The sequence below is a fragment of the Nothoprocta perdicaria genome, unplaced genomic scaffold (assembly GCF_003342845.1).
Source record: "Nothoprocta perdicaria isolate Ctin4 unplaced genomic scaffold, notPer1 scaffold_43, whole genome shotgun sequence".
NCBI classification, from domain to species: domain Eukaryota; kingdom Metazoa; phylum Chordata; class Aves; order Tinamiformes; family Tinamidae; genus Nothoprocta; species Nothoprocta perdicaria.
The window spans coordinates 2,330,210-2,350,804 of record NW_020455677.1 but is presented as its reverse complement, the minus strand read 5'-3'; the positions used below and the strand labels follow the sequence as shown (position 1 = coordinate 2,350,804).

The 20,595-nt window shown below is 36.9% G+C and overlaps 1 protein-coding gene across 1 annotated transcript in view; it reads left to right on the top strand.

The window, feature by feature from the left end:
* The window catches only part of LRPPRC (leucine rich pentatricopeptide repeat containing), a 77,541-nt gene that overhangs the window by 47,508 nt on the left and 9,438 nt on the right, over positions 1 to 20,595 (top strand). The window contains exons 26-32 of the mRNA XM_026046232.1: positions 7,497 to 7,565; positions 7,838 to 7,928; positions 10,264 to 10,406; positions 10,524 to 10,611; positions 12,626 to 12,749; positions 15,375 to 15,463; positions 18,942 to 19,146. Of these exons, the coding sequence (XP_025902017.1) occupies positions 7,497 to 7,565; positions 7,838 to 7,928; positions 10,264 to 10,406; positions 10,524 to 10,611; positions 12,626 to 12,749; positions 15,375 to 15,463; positions 18,942 to 19,146 (809 nt within the window). The remainder of the gene's footprint in view (positions 1 to 7,496; positions 7,566 to 7,837; positions 7,929 to 10,263; positions 10,407 to 10,523; positions 10,612 to 12,625; positions 12,750 to 15,374; positions 15,464 to 18,941; positions 19,147 to 20,595) is intronic.

Sequence of the window (20,595 nt, the reverse complement as noted above, 5' to 3'; positions counted from 1 at the left end):
GGAATTTGCTAGAACCAAATGCCTCTAACTGCCCTCCAAGCCATAGCTCTTTCCATGTTATTGCAACCAAGAAATTGGGATTTATGTGTATTTAAGTATTCCTGCAGTCCTGCAGCAGAGGTTCCAGCAAGCAGTGCTTAAAATCTGTGGAAGGAAGGTCTGAACTAGGTTTTCAAGAAGTAAAAAGCCTTTGACACCTGTGACTAAAATATACAAGTTCTGTACTGGTGATGYATCCATTTGCAGTTGGAATCAACCTCTATCAAAAGTAGAGTTTAGCTGCATAAGATGTGAAGTAAAAAGTAAGTAAAATAAAAAAAAAAAGTGTACTCATGAAGTCCCTTTAAAAACAAAACAAAAGGCGTTATCACAACTCCAAAGAAAGAAATAAAGAAGAATAGAGTGTTTTATCTTGCACTGTATCATTTTTATTGCTTGCCCAAAAAGAGTTGGCCAGCTTCTTTATTTAATTTTTAATCTCTTTCAGTGGCTTAACACTTGAAGCTCTTTGAAGCTCTGAACTTGCTTTATAAATGTACAGGAAAGTGGTGGCTGGGACTTGGAAGGGCTCCGTAGGGCAGCCAGAGGAAGCCACTGCAGCCGGTACTCAGCTGCAACATGTCAAGTTCTCACAACGGGCAAAAGCTTCCCAAAACTTCCCTATATCTTCAGATAGTCCTGTCCATCTTGTTAGGTGACCCTTACCTAAGAGGGATCTTGAACTTCTTAAGAGGTATGGAATGAATTGTGGCAGAAATGTTTATTTTTCTGGAGACTCCCATGAGTCAAGTTATCTCAGCCTTTTCTGTTTAAAAGTGCTATCCTAATATCAGGCAGCACCGTCTAGATCATTAGTTGGAAGGGCAGCTCACTTGGGTCTTCAGAGGTTACGTGCACATGGCATTACCTATTGACATACATGAATTTCTTTTCTTTAAATTGAGCTAAAATACTTCATAAGCTAGTTTTTGGATTAAAATGTATTTACTGTCCTCATGGAACACATTTTAAAAAATAACAATGAGACGGCTCTTAAATCTTTCATTTTCTGTCATTCATGCCCCTGTACTTGTCCAAGAATCTATAAACGCAATTTCTTTTCCRAGACCTTTCTAAGAAGGTGCATGTTAGCATTTATTTTAATACTCACTTTCTGTTAGCACTGCACTGTCAGGATGGGATCTTAACAACTTGATTTTAGTCCTTTTAAGGTAAGGAAGATGTTGCGAGGTGGTTGGATGGCAAAATACGTAAAAGCAGATTTTGATTCACTGGTATTTTTAATCACCTGAGAAGCTTATTACTCTCCTGCCACAAACTAGGAAGTTTGTAGCAAAGCTTGTTTATTCTTTTATTACAGATATTTCTTAAATCTTTCTAGATAAAATGTTTAAGGAGATAAGGAGTTGAAATGATTCCTCCAGTAGAAGGGTTACAGCTCTGGTGTCTGTCTCATCTGTAGTTTTCCTGCAAGGGAAGGCAGAGAGAAGGGGGTTGTGCTCCAGAGAACCAGGAGGGCAGAATTCCTGTAAAGATGGGGCTGTGCAGGGTTGCTGCTGCAAGAGGAACCTCCCTTGGAAATTCAAGTGCACAGTGCACAGCTTCAGAATTCCTTTTACCAGGATCAAATTGTGGATAGTTTTCTGGTTGTCTGCCCTAGGGTTAAATAGTTTGTACTGTATCTCACTAAAAACATGTGTTTGTGAAGTGTTGAGAAACCAATGAATGTGAAATCATTTTCCTGTGGCATTTTTCCATCGTGAATAAGTGTTTAAAAAAATGTTATCCCTTGAATTTCAAGGGCACATACAGAACTATTTGGAGTGAGTCTAAAGTTTAATGTATAGAAATATATCCCTCAACAGATGTCAGGTTAATTCTGGAGGTAAATAGATTTAAGCAAAGAATAGTGACATATACTGTCGGTAGACCTCAAGATACCAATTGCCATTGGACTTAATCTACTATAAAACAATGAGAGTATTTCTACTTGATATTGAGAGATTATAACCCTCTTTCATCCAGATTGGTTTTATAAAAAAAAAAAAAAAAAAAAAAATCTACATCATAAAATTGAGTTTTGTTGATTTTATGTTGGAGATAAAACTATTGGAAGAAGATGCTTTCTTGATTTGGAGCAGCAGGATTTAGATTTTAAATGTGTGGTTTAATGATTGAGCTACAAAGAGTTTTTGGCGCAGTTGAGAGGAGAGATGATTAGAACAAAATTTAAATGGTTCTGAAAGCTTAATGCAAATYGTAATAGAAAGGTAGCTATAGATACGGGGGTCTGAGACTGAGGAGTAGTTTATACAGAGATGTAATAGCTTTTATTAGAGTAACTATATACAGCTGGGAAGGAGGGGAAGGGATGAAAAGCTTTTAGGCACACAAGCCCTATAATTACAAGAAAAGATTATTTTTTTCTTATTAGTGAGTCCCATTAGTCTAATAAAAGTATTACTTCTCCCTGTGAAACTGGACTCTGATACAGCTATTGTATTTTGGTTTGGTTCCGGCATGTATGTGTGCATTAGGTAAATACGTGTGTGTTGGGTTAGTGCAGGTTGTTTAGAAGTTCTTGGGGGAGTTTTTTGGAGGGGGAGGACAGGAGATGATTGTTTGTTTTAAAGTAGATTAATTTGTTTCAAGTGATTTTTAGTGAATTTTAAGTCTTTGCTCCTGATAGAAAAACCAAGGCAGATGACTATTGAACAATGTTCTTCAGAAGAAGAGAGGGGTAATGTGTGTGGAAGATGGGGTCATGGTAAGAGCTATCCATCCTTTCCTTACCTCCAGGGAATTTTTGTGAGAGAGAGAAGATAATACTGAGTTCATAATGCTTTTAGGTTTCGTCATGCAACCTAAAACATAAATCCACACTGGAATACCAAGAACACATTTTGGAGCCTTAAACAACCTTCATGAATTCTGTTTTTTGAATGGGGTTTTTGCGTATTTTTGACTTCACCTTTTCTTTGAGCACAGTTACTTCTCTTACTCTTTAATGTATTTGTAGAGTAGTATTGCACTTGATAGTTTCTTTTAGCAGTCTTGTTGTTAGATTTGGAGTACTCCAAAGATTCATAAAAAGTCGTCAGGCTCGCTTGTCATCAGTAAGGCTGATGTTTTAAAGCCTTTTCCTGTKTATTTGCTGGTTTGTAAAAGTGAGGAATTTGGCCGAGAGGTAGCATAGAGTCAAGCAAATGTTAAGTTATTAGCATTCCGTTTAAAATAAACTCTGTTCAAATGTGTTGCTGTRCACAATATTTCTAGTTTCATTGAAACTTCATGGAATTTATAGAAACTTCAGTGGAATCAAGGGAAAAAAAATCTAAATTAAGAACTTGCCATCCTCTGTTATTTTCAGGGATGCTCATGTTGAAGAGAGCTGTTAGGAATGACATACATCCRTTCTTATAGCTGTCTATTTAAGGCTGGCTGTCTGGAAGAGGAACAAGTTTCCTTGCAAGGCTTTGCTTTGGCATTTAGCTCTCGGTAGCTGGTTCTGGAACTGGGAACATAAGTCTGTGCCGGCTGTGATGTGACTCACTGTGAAACTTCCTTCTTCCTTAGCAGCATTAGCTGTCTCTTACTATTACTGGATTATTCAGCTGCAAAGAGAGAGATGAATGGATTTGTCTGTCCAAAAAATGCTGTCAGAAAGTGCCTTGCTGATGGAGTTTGTAAAATTAGGTTGTTTCTTTTGAATATTCTTAGTTGAATAGAACTATTTCCCTTAAAAGGGAGTTATATGGAGTTTGTTGGGAAGAAAATAAGACTAAACATGAATTACTATGTTATCCATCATTGTAAAACACTAGAATAAATTGTCAGGGAGGTGGCTAGGGTGAGTAACACTTATTTTGCTGACCAGTTGAGATTGAGCCAAACATCGGAAGCAGTAGTTTTGTGGAGGTGCAATGCTGGATGGTAAAAACAACACAGTAATCATTATCACATTCCCATATGTATGTCCAAAAAAAAAAAAAAAAAAGTCTTTGGGAGAGAGAAAAAAACAAGTCTGGCTTCCAAATAATTGTGCCTCCAAAGCCAGCTATAGCAGAAGTGTCCCCATCCTGGGAGCACTCTCAACATCTGATTTTCTGGAAGTCCCTCTGCTTTAAGAGACTGGAGAGAATTAAGAAAATATTTTCTCTAAATTTCTTCTGCAAACTGCTTGATGAACTGATTCACTAGCTGTAGTGATAACAAAACACTAGTGTTTAAAAAAAAATTGTTTCTGTGATAGAATTTAGATATCTGGAAACCGCTGAATAAAATTCTTTCTGACAGGCCGTTATTTCACTGCATAGTCTGTTTCTTTCAACTGAGTAATGTAGAAAAGATCTCGAATAGAAGTGTTAGTGCAGAAGAGAATTTCTGGTGAGCCCTTCAATGGCCCAGCTGAAATGACCTTTTCTGGAAAAGGTGAGAACCCATCGGGTGTTTTCAGTGGGAATTTGATTTAATCCAGAGTAGTTGAGGAGTGAAAGGCTTTGCTTAAAGGGTKGTGGGTTCCACAGGCGACCAGAAAAACTCAGGAACAAGGAGAGAGGAAAACAAGGGAGAGGAATCCTTTGTTAGAAACAGTGTGAACCYCTGAACCACAAATAGCTGGGGAATGGAAGAGCACTAAAGGGAAGCAAGGCACGGGGTTGCTTTCATTTGAGGTTCTCCTGAAGACATCTGCTTTGGGTCACTGTTTAGGAAAAGGAGAGAAAGCTACRTGAGCCTTTGGTCTGGTACCATGCAGCTGCTTTATATTCCCAGAAAATTAAGGGAAAAAAAAATGCAGGTTTAGTTTGAACACTGTATGATCTGTTTGAGACTCTCAGTAGTTTTATACTGTAAAGTAGTGAATTTCTTTAAAATGCAGAAAAAGACAAAATATAATAAAAATATTAATAAACTCAAAAATACAGCTCTATTCATTGAAACAGATAAGAGCAGTATTTTAAATAAGAATTGGGAAGAGTAATTAGAGTAACAAGTTTTTACCACAATTTTCTGTAGTCCTTGCGTTTTTTGTTCTCTCTTTTAGCCTGCTATATTGTAGAAAGTCAGCTTCCTGCTAAATGCAATGTTTAAAATTCCCTAAGATGGTAAGGGATAAGCTACAAATATGGACTATCAGGCAAGCCCTGGAGATTTAGTTAATCTGACCTAGATGTTCTTTTGATGATTGAGACCTGCAGTATGTRAAAACACTTCTCAATTTCAAAATGAAACACAAGGATATCTGTTGTATAACTCAGCTGTCCGTGTGCTGACAGACGCATCAATCATTTCTGAACAGGAAAGGATTTACTATAAAAAGTTTGTAGCTTTGGAGCTGTGGAGTTCATTGGCATTCGGATCAGCGATGATATTGGAAGTTGTAAGTGAATTCCGCATGTGAATTTTGCCATGTCCCAAAGAGGATTAGCTACAAATGCAAGCAACATACTATTTTCTTTTTCATTTTCAAGAGCCTGTTGTGTAAGATGTTAATTCTTGACTCCATTTTCAGCATATTATATATGTAATGGCTCAGTAGATCTTAAAAAGCACTGAACAGTTACCTGTAAACCTGAATAACAGAGATAAACACAATTTTACTTTGCAGATGTTGGTTTATTTATTTGTTCTTCCRTATAGGTTTAATTTTATGCCAATTTTGAATACCTGAGAAGCCAGTATTTTTCTATAACTCCTAGTTTGACAACTATTTTTCCAGTAGAGTGAAATTCAAGTTCAGATCCTGGGYTGGGGAATTCGTGTCCTGGGGTTTGAGGGGGAACTTGCTTGTTTGCTTTGTTTTAAACTCCTTTCCATGACTGCATAAACTGGTTCGGATGAGTGACGGTGACAATGATAGGCCCTGATATTTACTTGACRAAACTTTGTTTCCTCCATCTCTAGCTAACTTAAGTATTTTGAACTGAATCTTTACGTGCTGGTTTCCTGGTGTAAGTTGAATTATCTCTCAGGAAGAGCTAATTGGTAATTACAGAAGATTTACAAAATTACGCTTTTACAAATTGAGGTGTTTGAGGAGGTGACAGGGAAAAGTATATTATTCGTTTGTGTCAAAAAGCCAGAAGATACATTAGTTCTTCAATGGTAATTATTTGCACTGTTTTGGAACAGAGATTCAGTATTTTCACAGCTTTTGTTCAAACTGCCTTTTTTTCTTCTTCTTTTCAAAATTAATGTTTGAATTGTAGAAATTGCACCTAACTTGATAACAGAAGAGGTTTCTGTCTGAACAGCTAAAGCCCTTCAAGAGTCAGAGGAGTTAGCCCGCTTCTGGAGCGGGATGAGCGGGTGCTTTCTTGGTATCACTTTTTGCTGCATTAATGYGATTCTAGACCTCTGAGCTGAAAGCAGAGTCCTCTCTTCCATGAGTGATCCAGGTGCTGAAAAAAGAGACCGGAACAGAGAAAGAAAGTAAATTTGRGTGCTGTATGGAAGTGGGGGAAAAGAGGTTTGCACACAACTCTGTTTCTGTAATTTTTAAAAATGCTGTTGACTTAGGCAGTGGAACACCTGTAATATTTATCTTTAAGAATTTTAGATTTTCTTAAACTTACTTTAAGGTATGCTGCTGTTGAGAGTGGACAGACTGATGTATTTGTGATGGTCTCTCATACAAGGTGAAGCTTCAAAGATTTGAAACTTTTCAGAGAATTATGTATCGTGTGGCTCTAGTTCACCCAAAGGAATGGATGAGCAAAGGCTCATCTAACCAGGGAAGGTTAATGACAAACATCTACAGCATATATTACATAGAGCATACGTTATATGTGTGCATATTAATGTATTAGCCTATTATGTCATTTTCTTTGTGGATGTGCTCAGAGCAAGCCTCTGCCCTTCTCTGGAACTAACTTGGCAGTTAGTACACTTAGCAGTGGCAGTTGGCTACAGTGCAGTTACTGCTCTGTAACTCAATTTTCTTTTTCTTACTGAAGAGTAGCWAGAAGTCAAAATCAAAAAATAACAGTGTTTTTAGATCTTAATATCTGCAAGAGAACTACTAATGTTAGCAGAGTACAAAATGCTGGTCTTGCTATTAAGATGTGAAGCAGATTTTTTTTCGGTTACTGAGTTTTCTTAAATACGAACCTTCTCTTGTGAAGACAGTTTTCAAACAGTTGGTATAATTCTTTACCATGAGTGTCAGGTATGGTTTGCATGGGTAATAGAAATATTCTGCTACTGCAGTAGTGGGATAAATTAGTTTTTATCTGAAACTTTTTAAACCAAGACTTTTAATTGTAGCAAACAATGTTCAAGTAGTGTCTTGAATAAAGTATGGTCACAATTTTAAATCTCTCTTAACTTGAGAGTTAAGTGGAACTTAACTTGGTGGTTTATGAACTTACAGTCTCATTTATATTAAAGAAAAATGTGTACTGTCGTTTTGACTGCAAACAGTTATATTTACATTTGTTGAGAATGTTCTAATTGAAGTTTTTCTTTCATTTTCTTCTGGAAATGTTATTTTGCAGACTCCAGGCTTGAGAGCACACTCGGGGAGGTTGCAGTGGTTTGCTAAGAAGTGCATCTCATCTAATCAGGTACACGACTCCTCGTGTCTTCGTAATTGGAACTATATTCCAAGAATAACTTTTTTGTTTGTATTTGTTTGTGAAAGGACATGTGGCACACTGTTGTGAACTTATTGTAAACACTGGTGTATATTTAAAAATAAATATTATATTAGTTGAATGTACATAAAAGATCATGCATATAAGTACATGCATATGTGTATGCATATAAGTGTGTGTAACTAGAGAGATAATTGTGTTGACTGAGTGTTACAAATATTCTTTCTTGTTTCTTTTCAAAGATGGAGATTTTGGAAAACTTGGTAGAATTAACTCAAAATCTGTTTGAGTGTGATAGAGATGAAATGTACTACTATCTGCTTCAGTTGTGTGGTAAGTTAGCACCTCATCTTGTTGTGGTCCACGTGGAATTGTTTTGTTTTGTTATAGCTGGAAATTGGAAATAACCCTGAATTGGAGAAGAGACAACCTGATGTGGAATTAGTGTGGACACATTTTGATGCTTCTTAGGTGGGAATGTTCTGAGCCAAGTTCTGTATCTGCAGAGCTAAACACAGCAGCATCACAGGACTTACACAGTACAAGTCTTTCATACTGTGTTATGTTCTAATTTGATTTGTTTATATTTGTTTCAATTTGGAACATGCTGTAATTAGATATGATTTTGAAAGGTGAATTTTTTTTTCTATCTACCTAACCAACACAAAACCGGAGAAAAAGTTTTTTTGACCGAAAGCTTTTTTTTTCCTGTTTTTCATTGTGTTTCACTGTATCATACATCATAACAAACTAGCGTTAGATTGCTGTGAACTTCAGAATAATTACATGAAGTGTAGGAAAAGAATTATTAAGGAAAAGAATTAGTAATTTGATTTACTTGTTCAAGGAAAAAAAATCACAGCAGAGTTTGAAAGAACTTCAGGCTTTTCCTTGTGTATATTCTTGGTTAATTAAACTAGAATGACATTTTTCTAGATTAATACTATTAGAGGCTCTGTTTTCATATATCAAGAAGGGTTTCCCCCTTGGATTTATCACAAACTGAAGAGATGAATGTTTCCAAAAAAAAAAAAAAAAAAAAAAAAAAAAGGCAAGAGAGAAGGAGAGAGAAGTCTGGGGATCCTATGAGAACTTCTTACTTTTTGAGCAGCCTAACAAAGTTTCAAAACCAAACTGTAGCCTCACCCAATTCTGGTTTTCCACATACTGATTCCCCATCATAAAGTAACTGGGCCTGAAAAACAATCTTGTCTCAACAGGAGGGAGTCCTCCTATCTCTTCCCAAGCAGCCCGTTCCCCTCCAGCAGTGACTCAGTCTGACAGTCTGTCTGCTGGGAAGAGAATCTAAGAAGATACAGTTTATCAAATCCTGTCACACAAATTCTTCAGTCAGCAAGAAAAGACACAACCAATTTCATCTACTCAAAGAGGTGGAAAACGTTTGTGGCTTTCTGTCACCATGAAAGACAAAAACCATGCACATTCCTGCTTTCAACCATTTTAGATCATCTGTCAAAGCTGCCCCGTGCAGAAGTGTGTAAGAGTTGTCAGCGTGTGCCTCAACCAGAACTTTAGATCTATTTTAAGTATAATGAAATAAAAATCTACAGTGAGTCCAAGCTGTGATCCAAAGGGGTAAAAACAAAACATTCTTTTAGATAGAATCACATAAAAATTTGTCTTAGAGAGAACCTCAGAAGTTTGTCTAGGCTAAACTCAAGCTTTGAGCTAGAACAACTTGATAGATAGATGAGATCATAGCCTTGTCTAGCCAAATTTTGAGCCTGTCCAAGGGGCAAAGTTGGCCTCCCTGAATGACCCATTCCGGAGTTAGACCAGCCTCAGAAATTCCCTAGGTAAATTTTTTAACTGTAACTTCTTCTCCATTGCTGTGCATCCCCAAGAAGAGTCCAACTCAGTTTTCTTTATAATCATTGATTGTAAAGAAAGGAGGTTGAAGGAAATTGAATTCCCTGTTAGCATGTTCTTTCTAAGTCGTACAAAATGCATCTCCGTCAAGTTTTACTATATTTGCTTGAAAACTACTGAAATATTTTGATGACTGAATTTGGCCGAGCTGGCAGCATCTGGTTTGTCAAACCCAAAACTGGGCACAGAACTCTAAATCTGGCATCCTGAGTGCCAAATAACGGGACAAACACAGGAAAAACCCTAATCCCTTCTCTGTCTCTCTTTAAACTGCCATAATAATCTGTCCATAAAAAAAAGTAATCTCTATCATTCATTTCTTAAAGCCAATCATCTTTTTGGCTCAAGTCACTGAGTTTACCACCTTTTCTACAAAGCTGAAGTGAGCAAGTTTAATATGAGGGAGGATTTTTCTTTCCCAGGACATCCAACTCCTTTGTTTGCAGTTTTGTACAGCTTTGTTCTTGTTGAGATCTGATGAATTGGCCTGAGTCTGATAGTAATTTTGTTACATTTTTGAGACTGGAGGAAAATTGCAATATTTTAGAGAAATTCCTGTTTACTTGGAAAAAAATTTGTTTTTTCTTTATGCATCTGYGTCTTTTGATATTTTCTATACGTTAAAAATGAAACGGGAACATTTCGGGTTGATTCACATATGAAAAAGAACTGCGTAATTAATTGATGAAGTATTTACAAAGATACCGTTTCTGAATCTCTGGATAAGCGCATATACTGCAAATGTGCTTTGGTTTGAAGACTTGAATCTCTTTTTCAGACAACAATGGTGACTGGGAAAGGGCTGAAGCTATTTGGACTAAAATTCAAGAGGAAAATGTTGTTCCTCGTGAGAAAACATTAATCTTAATGGCTAATATACTTGAGAAAAATGGTCAGGCTGTCCCATTTGAGGTGCCTAAGGTAATTTGAGTTTAACTTGATTGGCACGTTGTGCTGTGCCAGCAGTACTTTTGCATGTGTTTCTGCCTTTGGAAGGTGTTAACAAACAGCCTCACAAACTAACCTCTTGTTTTAAAGCCTAGACAAGAAGGTTCTCTGAGTTCAAGTGCTGCTAATTTGGAAGAAAGAAATATAAGGACGCTTTGCAAGAGAAATAATGCAACAGGTAAACGGGAGTTCTGGGATTTCTGTTTTTCCTCTCGGCATTACGTGTGGTTAGGTACAGAGCAGCAGTTAGGTAGCAGAGCAGCATAGTAAATGATGAGGTACACAGCAGCAGGTTGCCAACTGATGCTAGTAAGTTAGTCTGCTTGAATTTTTGTAAGGATACCTGATGATGTTAGGTGGCAATGTTTTGCTTGAGTAATTTGATATGAGAAGTACCAATGCTAAAATGTTTACAATTTAATTTGAAGTGCTGGTGTTTTGGTGTTTCTAAGTGATCTTTTTAGATTTATAAATACAAATATCCAAGTTATTTTCTTCTCCAAGTGTCATCAACAGATTTTACAGCTTTTTACCCACAGATTTATAAGGTTTGAGTTTCAAAGAAGAGTATTCATTAGTCATTCATACAGTTAACTTCAGTTGGTGGTGAGATGGCACTGGTGCTACAGTTGCAAGAGTGCTCCTGAGAAGTATAAACTGGTGCATATCCTATATATAAGGAGTGCAAACCTATATTCTGTGTGGATTGTGTTTGAGAGCCGTATTATGGCAGACATAAGGATTTCCTGAATATGATTGCTCATCTACGGACACTTCAGTTTTCAGAAGAAAAAAAGTAGTTTTTAATTTAGTTCTGAGCACACCTTTACAGATGCTGCTGCTCTTACCTGGGCAGCGCACTGCGATGGGCAGAGAAGCTCAATCACTGACTTTGACAGCGCCAACGCTGCTGTAGTGTCAAACACTCAGCATGGTTTCTCTCTGTGCCTCTCACGTGTGCATGAAACTCAGTGATACATCGAGATGGATTTAGTTTTTATTGTGGCATTCCTGTTCTTTTATGTTCATATATATTTCGTGTGACTTAAAGTGTCCCTAGCAGCGTTTGGGTGGCAGTGTTAACTCTTAATACTAACTTGAGAAATTTTGTTGTAAACAATGAATTTCATATGTAGTTCTTTTTTTTGTCTACATTTTTTGGAAATTTTTAATAGATTCTATTTAATTTAAGAAGTTCAACTAAAAGGAATACCAACAATTTTGATTTTGAAAATGTCAACTTAAATCTTAACAGCACGCTGTAGTCAATGATGTCAGTATCATCCTTCTTGTGATAGAGTAAGATCATTTGTTTTCATTTTTGGTGGCAAAAGATAAGAAAAAGAAACTTCTCCCATAGCTGTTAAAGTTGTTGTGCCACTCAAAGTATTTCTGAAAAGTTATTTTCAAGATTTTTTGTGATTTAAAGCTGAATTAGCAAGCTAGTTATTTTTTGACTTTTCTTACATGAAACAATTAAATAGCTTTAGTTGTTAAAGATCATTTGAGGTTCTCAGCACAGCTTTCTAGCATTCCATACTGCCTAGATAGCAGTTTTAGCTGCATGTTTATAGCTGCATAATCTTGTTTCAGAAAAATAAATGACTGAAAAGTGTAGTTATCATTTTTTCTCCTTTTTGGTAACATCTTTTCATACACTGACAGTTATTGTGAATGCATGAAATAAAACTGTTAATCAGTCAAACAAATGCAGCGTAGTTTACTTGTTAAATATCTGTATATTTGTAAATTGTATGTTTTGTATAAATCTTGTCGTAGCCAAATAATTTGATCTCCCCATATTGGAATCACCTCCTATATTATTTGTTAAATGCTGTTGTGATCATGCGCTAGACACTGTAACTATATACCCCAGAATTAGGTGCTGCTTTAAAAATCCTGAGTCTTCCCCTTCTAACCAGTTGCGTGAATATTTAAGAAACAGCTACATATAGGAAAGCAGCAGCAGCACAGTTTGTYCTGTGGAGAAGGGTGTTAGTTGTTATGAATAAACAACTCTGAACAAGCTGTGTGAACAGCAACGTTGGGCACAAAGATGTAACAYGAGGACAAATAGATTAAGATGGAGCTTTTCGATGAGAGAAAAAAAAAAAGTAGCTTTTTTATGTTTAAAATCATTACAACCTGACACTTTATTTGGGCTCTTCCCTTTTTTTTTTCTATTTTTTTAGAGGCCTACAGTATTTTCCAGGAAATGAAAGAGAAGAATGCGCTTAGCCGTCATGCTTACATCCTATTAATAAAAGCACTATTGTCACAGGGTCTTATTGAAGAAGCCATGAAAGTGAAACRCACGTAAGGCTTTTCTTTCATTTTGGATTTTTAGTTGTTGTTATTTTAGTTATTATTTATTTTGTGTAGTAATTACTGGATCAATTTCAGGTAAGTCCTAGTCCCTTGAAAGGCAAATGGACCGTGACTGGGAGCTAGGCATTTTGGTAAGAAAGGGGAAAGCTCTTCAAAGAGGCTTCAAACTCTCTATCCAAGGCTTGTGCATGCACTGAATGTTTCCATGCCCATCAGCTCCAACACTCCTGGAAGGAAGACATGCAAAATATCACAGGTGTTAGCAGCAGCAATTTGCAGTTAGCAAAAGTAAAGAGAAGGTGGTAGTTTGTTTCCAGTATTTTGATCACAATTCTCATTACAGATGATAAGAAAAATGTTTTGGAATATCCTCATGCAAAGTGAAATGGGGAGATCTGAAGACTAAATGAAGTTTGAGCGTGTTTTTAAGGACTGGAAATATACTAAGAAATGTCAAGATATTTGGGGAGAATGACAATTTTCTAGATCACTAGTCAGAGCCAACTGTAGTAGAATCTTTGTGCTTTTCAAAACACTCATATTCAATCATATAGCATAGAAATGCCAAATAATAACATTCTGAGAAGCCTGCAGCAGTTTGATTTCACCTGTAAAGAGAAGACAGAGCATTCTTAATATAGATAGTGTTTGTGGTGTTTATTTGTGTCTCTGTTTTCTTGTAAGTCATGCTTACGTTAAGCATTTTGGAAAAAAACTTTTAAATTATTCACTTTATGTAAAGTGATTGTGTGTGTACATACAGGTGAGGAAAAGCAAATCTGTGCATTTCATACATATTTCTGCATGCTTGACAATTTTACCAACCTCACATTACAAAGAGATAAYTCCTGCAAAGCCTAAATGTGTGCAGTGGCCTGAAACTTGTGCAACTCCCAATATTTTCATAAAATATATGAAAACTACCTTCATTTGTGTAAGCTAACATCATTTTCTTTGTACTCTGTTTGAAGGCAAACTTGAAATTTAAATACCACTCGGAGAGCCTGAAGGTGTTTTATTAGCAGAATGCGTATTAGTATAGGCAACAAAATAAGTAATTTTTGCCTTCAAAAAAAGGTTACATTATTTTAAAACCTGGTTTCTGTTATCAGAACTGAGAAACGTTAATGAGAAAGTGATTTTGTTGTAGATGGAAATTGCACTCCTATTCAGTATTGGGGGAAAAAAAAGCCCTAGCAGGTTGCTGATCTGTTGGTGAGCCCCTGTCTGGTTGGCTCGGGATTCTAGTTAGTTTTAGGGAATATTTACTGCATTTAGTCCAAGAACTTTTAAATAGAAATTTAGGAGTATTGGAATGATGGATTAGTTCTGTAATAGTAGCTAACATCTATTTAATCACACTGAAGATTGGAAGATTGGAGAAAGTAAATCCTTTGTTATATGTAATTTACAGTCTCATGCATGAATTGTTGACTTAAGGGCTTTGACAGATGGGACAAAGGAAAAAAAAGGCGGAACTGAGCAGTGGGTGCTTAGGCAGGGATTAAGAGGATTGGTTGGGAGAGTAAGAAAATCCTGAGTCCAGTGACTGCATATGTGAGCCCTGGAGGCTGAAAGTGACTGAGAGGATAGTCATATTGTGTGCTATGGGAAGGATTTTCTTGGGATTGAGGAGAATAATTTAGCRATGACCCTGCTTACCTCCCAATCCGCTCAGCATGCGAGTTCAAGTAGGTAGGCTGCTCAGTTGTTTGCCACAAGATGATCAGTGAGGTTTATCTTGATTGCTGATATGGTAAATGGCAATGCCCTGCTTTTCTGGGGAGCGATTTTGTAATCTAGAAATGAACATTTGTAAAGTTATCCTGCTGTATTAAAAACGTGGCTCTGTGTCATGTAGGAACTGGAACCTTCTGTAGTAAAAAATAAACGTGATTGCTGGTTACTCTCCTTTGACTAATTTCTGTAGTCACGGTTCCTGAAAAGCTCTAATGGTGTTATTAACGTACACGTTCTCCTTACTATAGATAGGCCAAGTTTTGTATTGTAGGAGATGGAGAATTGATAAGTGAAATACGATTTTAACRTGGCTAAGGCAGCAAATGTAGTATGTTCTCTTTAAAAACTGTATACATCTAGATGACAGAAATTTTGAAAATTAATCAACCAAATGATACGGTGTTAGTTCATAATATGCTTTAGTTTATGTTTAAAATATACAGTGCTGAAAATAAATGTTTCATTTTTTTATTGCTGAAAGAATAGTTTTACATTTTATAATTATGGTGACTATTGAAAAAAGAAGAAAAAGTATCCAGCTTCGGATACAGCAGAACAATGCAGGGCATGCAGTTATTTTAGTCATCTAATATGTCAGCATTCAAGAATCTGAACCGATTGTTTAAAAAAAATCTTGTACTTTGTTTCTTTTGTTGCTCACTTCCAACTTTGTCATCTGTCAGAATGCAAAAAAAAATTATCCTTCTATAACCATTGACAGGATAACACAAAAGCTGTCTCCAGGTCGATATTTTGCAGCAATATTTTTAACATACGAACAGTAGTTTTTATAATTTCACCTTGGTGCTCAACCATTTATTATCGTATCAGAAGCATGTCAGTAATTCCTTTCTAAATGTCTGCTTCTTTTAGTGCTGAGACCCACATCAAGGGCTTCACACTGAACAGTGCTGCCAGCAGCCTCCTCATCATATCGCAAGTTAGGCGGGATTATTTGAAAGGTATGTCACAATGCTTGACCTTTACGTCACATTAATGCCTCTGCAGATTTTTCTTGTAACGCCCTTCGAATACTTGGATAAAGGAGTCCATTTAGCAAATTACCTGCTTATCAAGAGCCTTTTGTGGTAGCTGAGAGACGTAAATTACTGTACATGCATTTATAATACAGCTTGAATATGAATGTACTTGTCATTTGACCACTTAGTCCAGTTTCCATTCCATTTAACACAAGATGGGTTTTCTTAAGATGAATCACAGCTCTTCAGACATGCAAAATTTGTGCTCCAGAACGAGAGAAAGTACAGGCTTTCAAGTGCGTTAAAATTCACAGCACAAGTCATTTTGCTTTGGAAATTAACATACTTTAGAGCATCTGAAACAATTCCCAGCAGTTGTTTCTTGCATATTGTGGTGGTTGTGTGAGATACCAGATAAGTTAAATTAAGTGTTAAATGTGCAGGGTTGTGCGCTAAATGATTATAATATTGATTTAAAAACTTAATCAAATACTTTTTAATAGTTCTCGATACCAACAGTAACAAWATGAAATTCATTTTGCCTTTTTTTAACTACAGTCATAATGATACTAATGGCAGGTGAACAGCGTGTGAGGGAAGAACAAGATGGTGTCTAAACTTTGTTGCTGTGCTACTTCAGTTCTCAGCAGTGGTTGTTTTGCACTACTAAGTCTTTAGTTCTGTAGTACTACATGTTACCTCCTGCTTCAATTCTTCTGTGGAACTCTTGCAAGAGGAAACCTGTGAGCACATATTTTCACCTGGAGCACTGTGACTTTGATCTCTGTACAAATACAAGTACAAGAGTGTTGATGCACATTTCCAGCAATTTCTTTAAAAGTTAAAGGAGCTACATCTGAATAAAACTCACTGAACTGAATTAGGTCTTRCCTTCAGAAGAGAAGACAGGGAAAAATCATTTTTGATCTTGCTATTAATTAATTTTAATTTATTCCTGTGCAGCTATGATAGCGTATTCCCATGTAATATCAGCTACATTAAAATACTCTGACGAGCATTTGGGTACGTCTTCTCACTTGCATTCTTTTCTGCAGCCGGTAAACTTGTCTTTCAAATTCCTTCCCCGTTCAGTCTCCAGTCTGATGTCACTTCCAGGTACTGGAACTGAGGTAGACTGAAGTATTCGTGGTGAATGCAGTTGCTTCTCTTGTTGCTGTCAAGTCCTCAGGTTTTGCAGCTTTCAAGTCCTCTACCTGACAGTCCTGTTTGATTCTATTCTAATCAACCTTCTGCTTTTTCCTCTGTCCAGTATGTCACTAAAATGTGAATTCTTTCCAAATATTACAACTAAATTTTCTCTTCATAACATCACTGATATTTCTGTATTTAGACAATCCCTATCTATGACCCCTTTTAGCCACCATCCTGGATGYCAGCCTACCTCAACCCTGTCCAGGGGCTACGCTAAAAATGTTTCTTCTTGCACAAGACCAAGTTTCCCGAGAAGTGACAGCAATTACATGGAGTTTTGCTCTTACTTTCTTCTGTGTTTGTGCTTTGGCATTGAGGAGACTTCTCTTTCATAAGAGAAAATGAATTAATTGATAATTTAATTGAATACCCACAATGATCTTTGCTTCTATTTTCATATTCAAGAGGCTGCTTCTCTTTTTGTAAATGATACCCTGAAAATGTGTGTGGAAARCCACTATATATCTCAACCATAGATGATAAGTGATGCTCAGAAAATTTTATCCAAAAAATTTTAAGGAAAACTTCTTTTTTTGCTTTTGTTTTTCTCTTGTAACCTTAACAGTGATGCTGCCTGTTGGGCCTGCCTGCTGTGATGGCAGACACATCGCACAGGCTCTCACTTCTGTGAAACTTGCTTGCTTTACCACATCCTCACACAGTTTGCYGCCCTTCTTTGCTGTGTAGCTTGCTACACACATTTTTATGTAGTTCCTTATGTAACTGTATCCTCAAAAGAACTCATATAATACCTTGTAGCAAGAACTCAGTTAAAAGAAGATTATGTGAAGAGTGAAAGCTTGAGTTTTATGGTTTGGAATTTGCAGGCATTATAGGTAAGCCTTTTAAGAAGGAAAAAATGTTAGGTTTTCACAAGCTCGTAGGTACCTGCCCTTAGCTGTTGAAATATAATGGGATGAAGTTATGAACCTGCCCTAGAAGTAATGAGTGTTTTTTGGTCTTTTTAAATAAGAAAATGAAGATACCGGCAGAGTATCTAATACGCTGCCTATGGGTAATCTCGTGCAGTAGTGCTGCATGCATCCAACTCCTGACTCTGTCCTTCATTACAGGGAAAGCTGGTCACGTTGTSTGAAGGGAGGTCTCTGATCATGACCAGGAGTGAATTTGAATTTAGCCTGTGTTTAAGTTTGCTTTATTAGGTTCTGGGAAACTTGCCTTTTATTTTTTTCTTCCTTTTTTTTTTTTTTTTCCTTCCCCTAAATAATAAAGCAAAAAATGAGGGCAAAGAGGCAATTTGCTGTGGAGATTGGGTATACAGGATATTTTTTCTTTGCCTCTTTCTCCTGTACAAGGTAATACTTGGTTTCTTTAGTACCCGCATATTGAATTTGAATGTTAATGCTGTGGAGCTCAAGTGGGTGTATATTATGTTGGAAGTGTTATCCCTTGGTATTATAATTATTATCTGTGATTAATCCTGCCTGTGCTGGGAAGGAGTGAGAGGTTTTTACCAGAGGGGCCTGCCTTTATGCATGTGTGTTTGCTCACGTATAATGTCACCTGACAAGAATCCTTGTGAGAGGAACGAGAGTGACTGTTCTGCATCAGATTTGGGGAGCTGGTGGCAAGCAAATTATTCTGTGGTTTAAAAATAGGCAATTGCCACCTTTTAAAAATGTTTCTGTAATAATTGTCCAGTTTTTAACTTGCTTATTCTTACTTTTATATGGAGACATGTGTACCACATATGCATTATGTGGTTTTATTGAAAATTTAAGTGTTGGTAAATAAACTTCTGAACATTTAAGGTGACAAATCTGAATATTAGGCTTCAGCATTTTAACAATGAGTTAAGCATTAAACAAGATACTTATTGTCAAATACATAATGTCTCTGGTGTCCAATAAAGAAAATTTGTGATTGTTTTGATGAAAAACAGACTGAAAATATTATGGCTGTARCTATGGACATGAGGGCATTTGTAATATAGCTGCTTGCCTTGAACTGCACATTAAAATAAAATAATTACCTCTTGAATGTCTATTAATACTCTTAAGTGAGCGAGTATTAAATGTTTTTATCCTAAATTGCTGTTAGAAAGTTTTATTTATGTATACATATCTGTTAAAATTCACTATAACAATTTTGGAGCAAAACTTGACCTAATAAATTATTTTCTATATATGTTTTTGCATAGCAATTAAAGGGGAATAGTATCAGCAGTGAGATCAGCATCTGAAATAAACTCTGAATTCCTTTTCTCCTCTTTTCTCCTCTTTACTAGATGCCATGGCTGTTTTAAAAGGAATGCTTGACAGCAGCCTGCTGCCTTCCAGAATAGCTACTTCGAGGCTTTCTCAGGCTCTGGCAATGAAGGGAGATGTGAAGAACCTACAGGCACTTGAAGGCATGGTGGAAGACATCGCAAAATCAATTGATTTATCTCCCTCGCTAGTCATGAATTGCATTGCACTGGCTCATGCTAAGAAGTAAGTTGTTCCCAGGACGGGTGTGTTTTTCCTTCAGTCAAAGTGGTTGGAAGTTCCTTCACAACGTGACGGAACAGTTAGGAACCTCTGGAAGTTACTAGTCCAGTCCTGCCCTCAAGCAGGGTCACCTGGAGCATGTTGTCCAGGATGGTGTCCAGGTGACCTCTCCAAGGAAGGAGATTCCACAACCTTTCCAGCTAACCTGTTCCAGTGCTCAGTTACCCTCATAGTAAAGAAGACTTTTCCTCCAACATCCCGCCTCTCTTCTACAGACTGAGCAATCCCAGCTCTTTCAGCCTTTCCTCACATGAGAGATCCTCCAGTCCTGTACTCAACTTAGCCGCTTCTGCTGGATTCACTTGTCTCCTATGTATAGGTGAGCCCAGAACTGGAAAGGGGACTCCACATGCAGCCTCCCCTGGGCTGAGGGGAGCGACAGGCTTGCCTYGTTTAGCCTGCTGCCAGGGCTCTTCCAAGGAGACCCAAGGTACCATTGGTCTTCTGGCCCCAAGGGCACCGTGCTGGCTCTTCGTCATCCCCAGGTCCTGCTCAGCAGGAGCTGGCAATGGCTCAGCCTGTGCATGGGTTATTCCTCCCCACAGGAAGGACCCTGCACTTCCCTTTGTGAAACCTCCTGAGGCTCCTCTTTGTTACCTACTTCTCTTCTCTTAGTGTCTTAGATGCTAAAATTCTGCTGCTGGACTTTCAGTTCCTGTCTGGTCTTGTTCTACAAACATAGTTGGAGTTAAAAATCATTTAACAAAATACAGGGATAGCATCAAGTTCTCTCCAGTACTGTAACTTAGTTTTCATACTGTTCTTCTAATATTTTATACCTCATGCAAAGTGTTCTCTTTAATGTCAGGTGAAAAATCTTAGTGCTGAATTCAATTACTTTGTAAATTTAATTTTAAAGTCTCAGAATTTAGTATGTGTCTGTTGAAAATATAATATTAGCTTTAAAACAACTTGAAAACTGTTTCAGCAGTCAAAATGATAAATTGATGGTGTTCTTACCCTCAAAATGTTCAAGCCAAGTGTATCTGTGATCGGTGACATGATTTTAGCACTTTTTTACAATAGAAATGTATTTGAAAGAAAAATATTTGCCGGAGTTCCTATCATGATGATTATCCCCACACTTTAGATATCCTTGATTCAAATGTTTCGTTTCATATCATAGCAGGCCTGGCTGTTTTGYTCATCCGTTGGTTCTATGCTACTTGCTACGCTACCCTCTGTGCTACTTTAACCTGTGTATAAAACTGAAGTGGGTTGCTTGTTGGAACGAAGGGGGTAGTGAGCTTCCCAAATATACTTCGTAGGAAGTAACTATGTAGCTATACATRTATACACATATATAAATAGTTAATATAGTTTTATAAATATATAGTTTATATATAGTTATTATAGTTTTTAATATATATATATAAAATAAATACGAGGTTT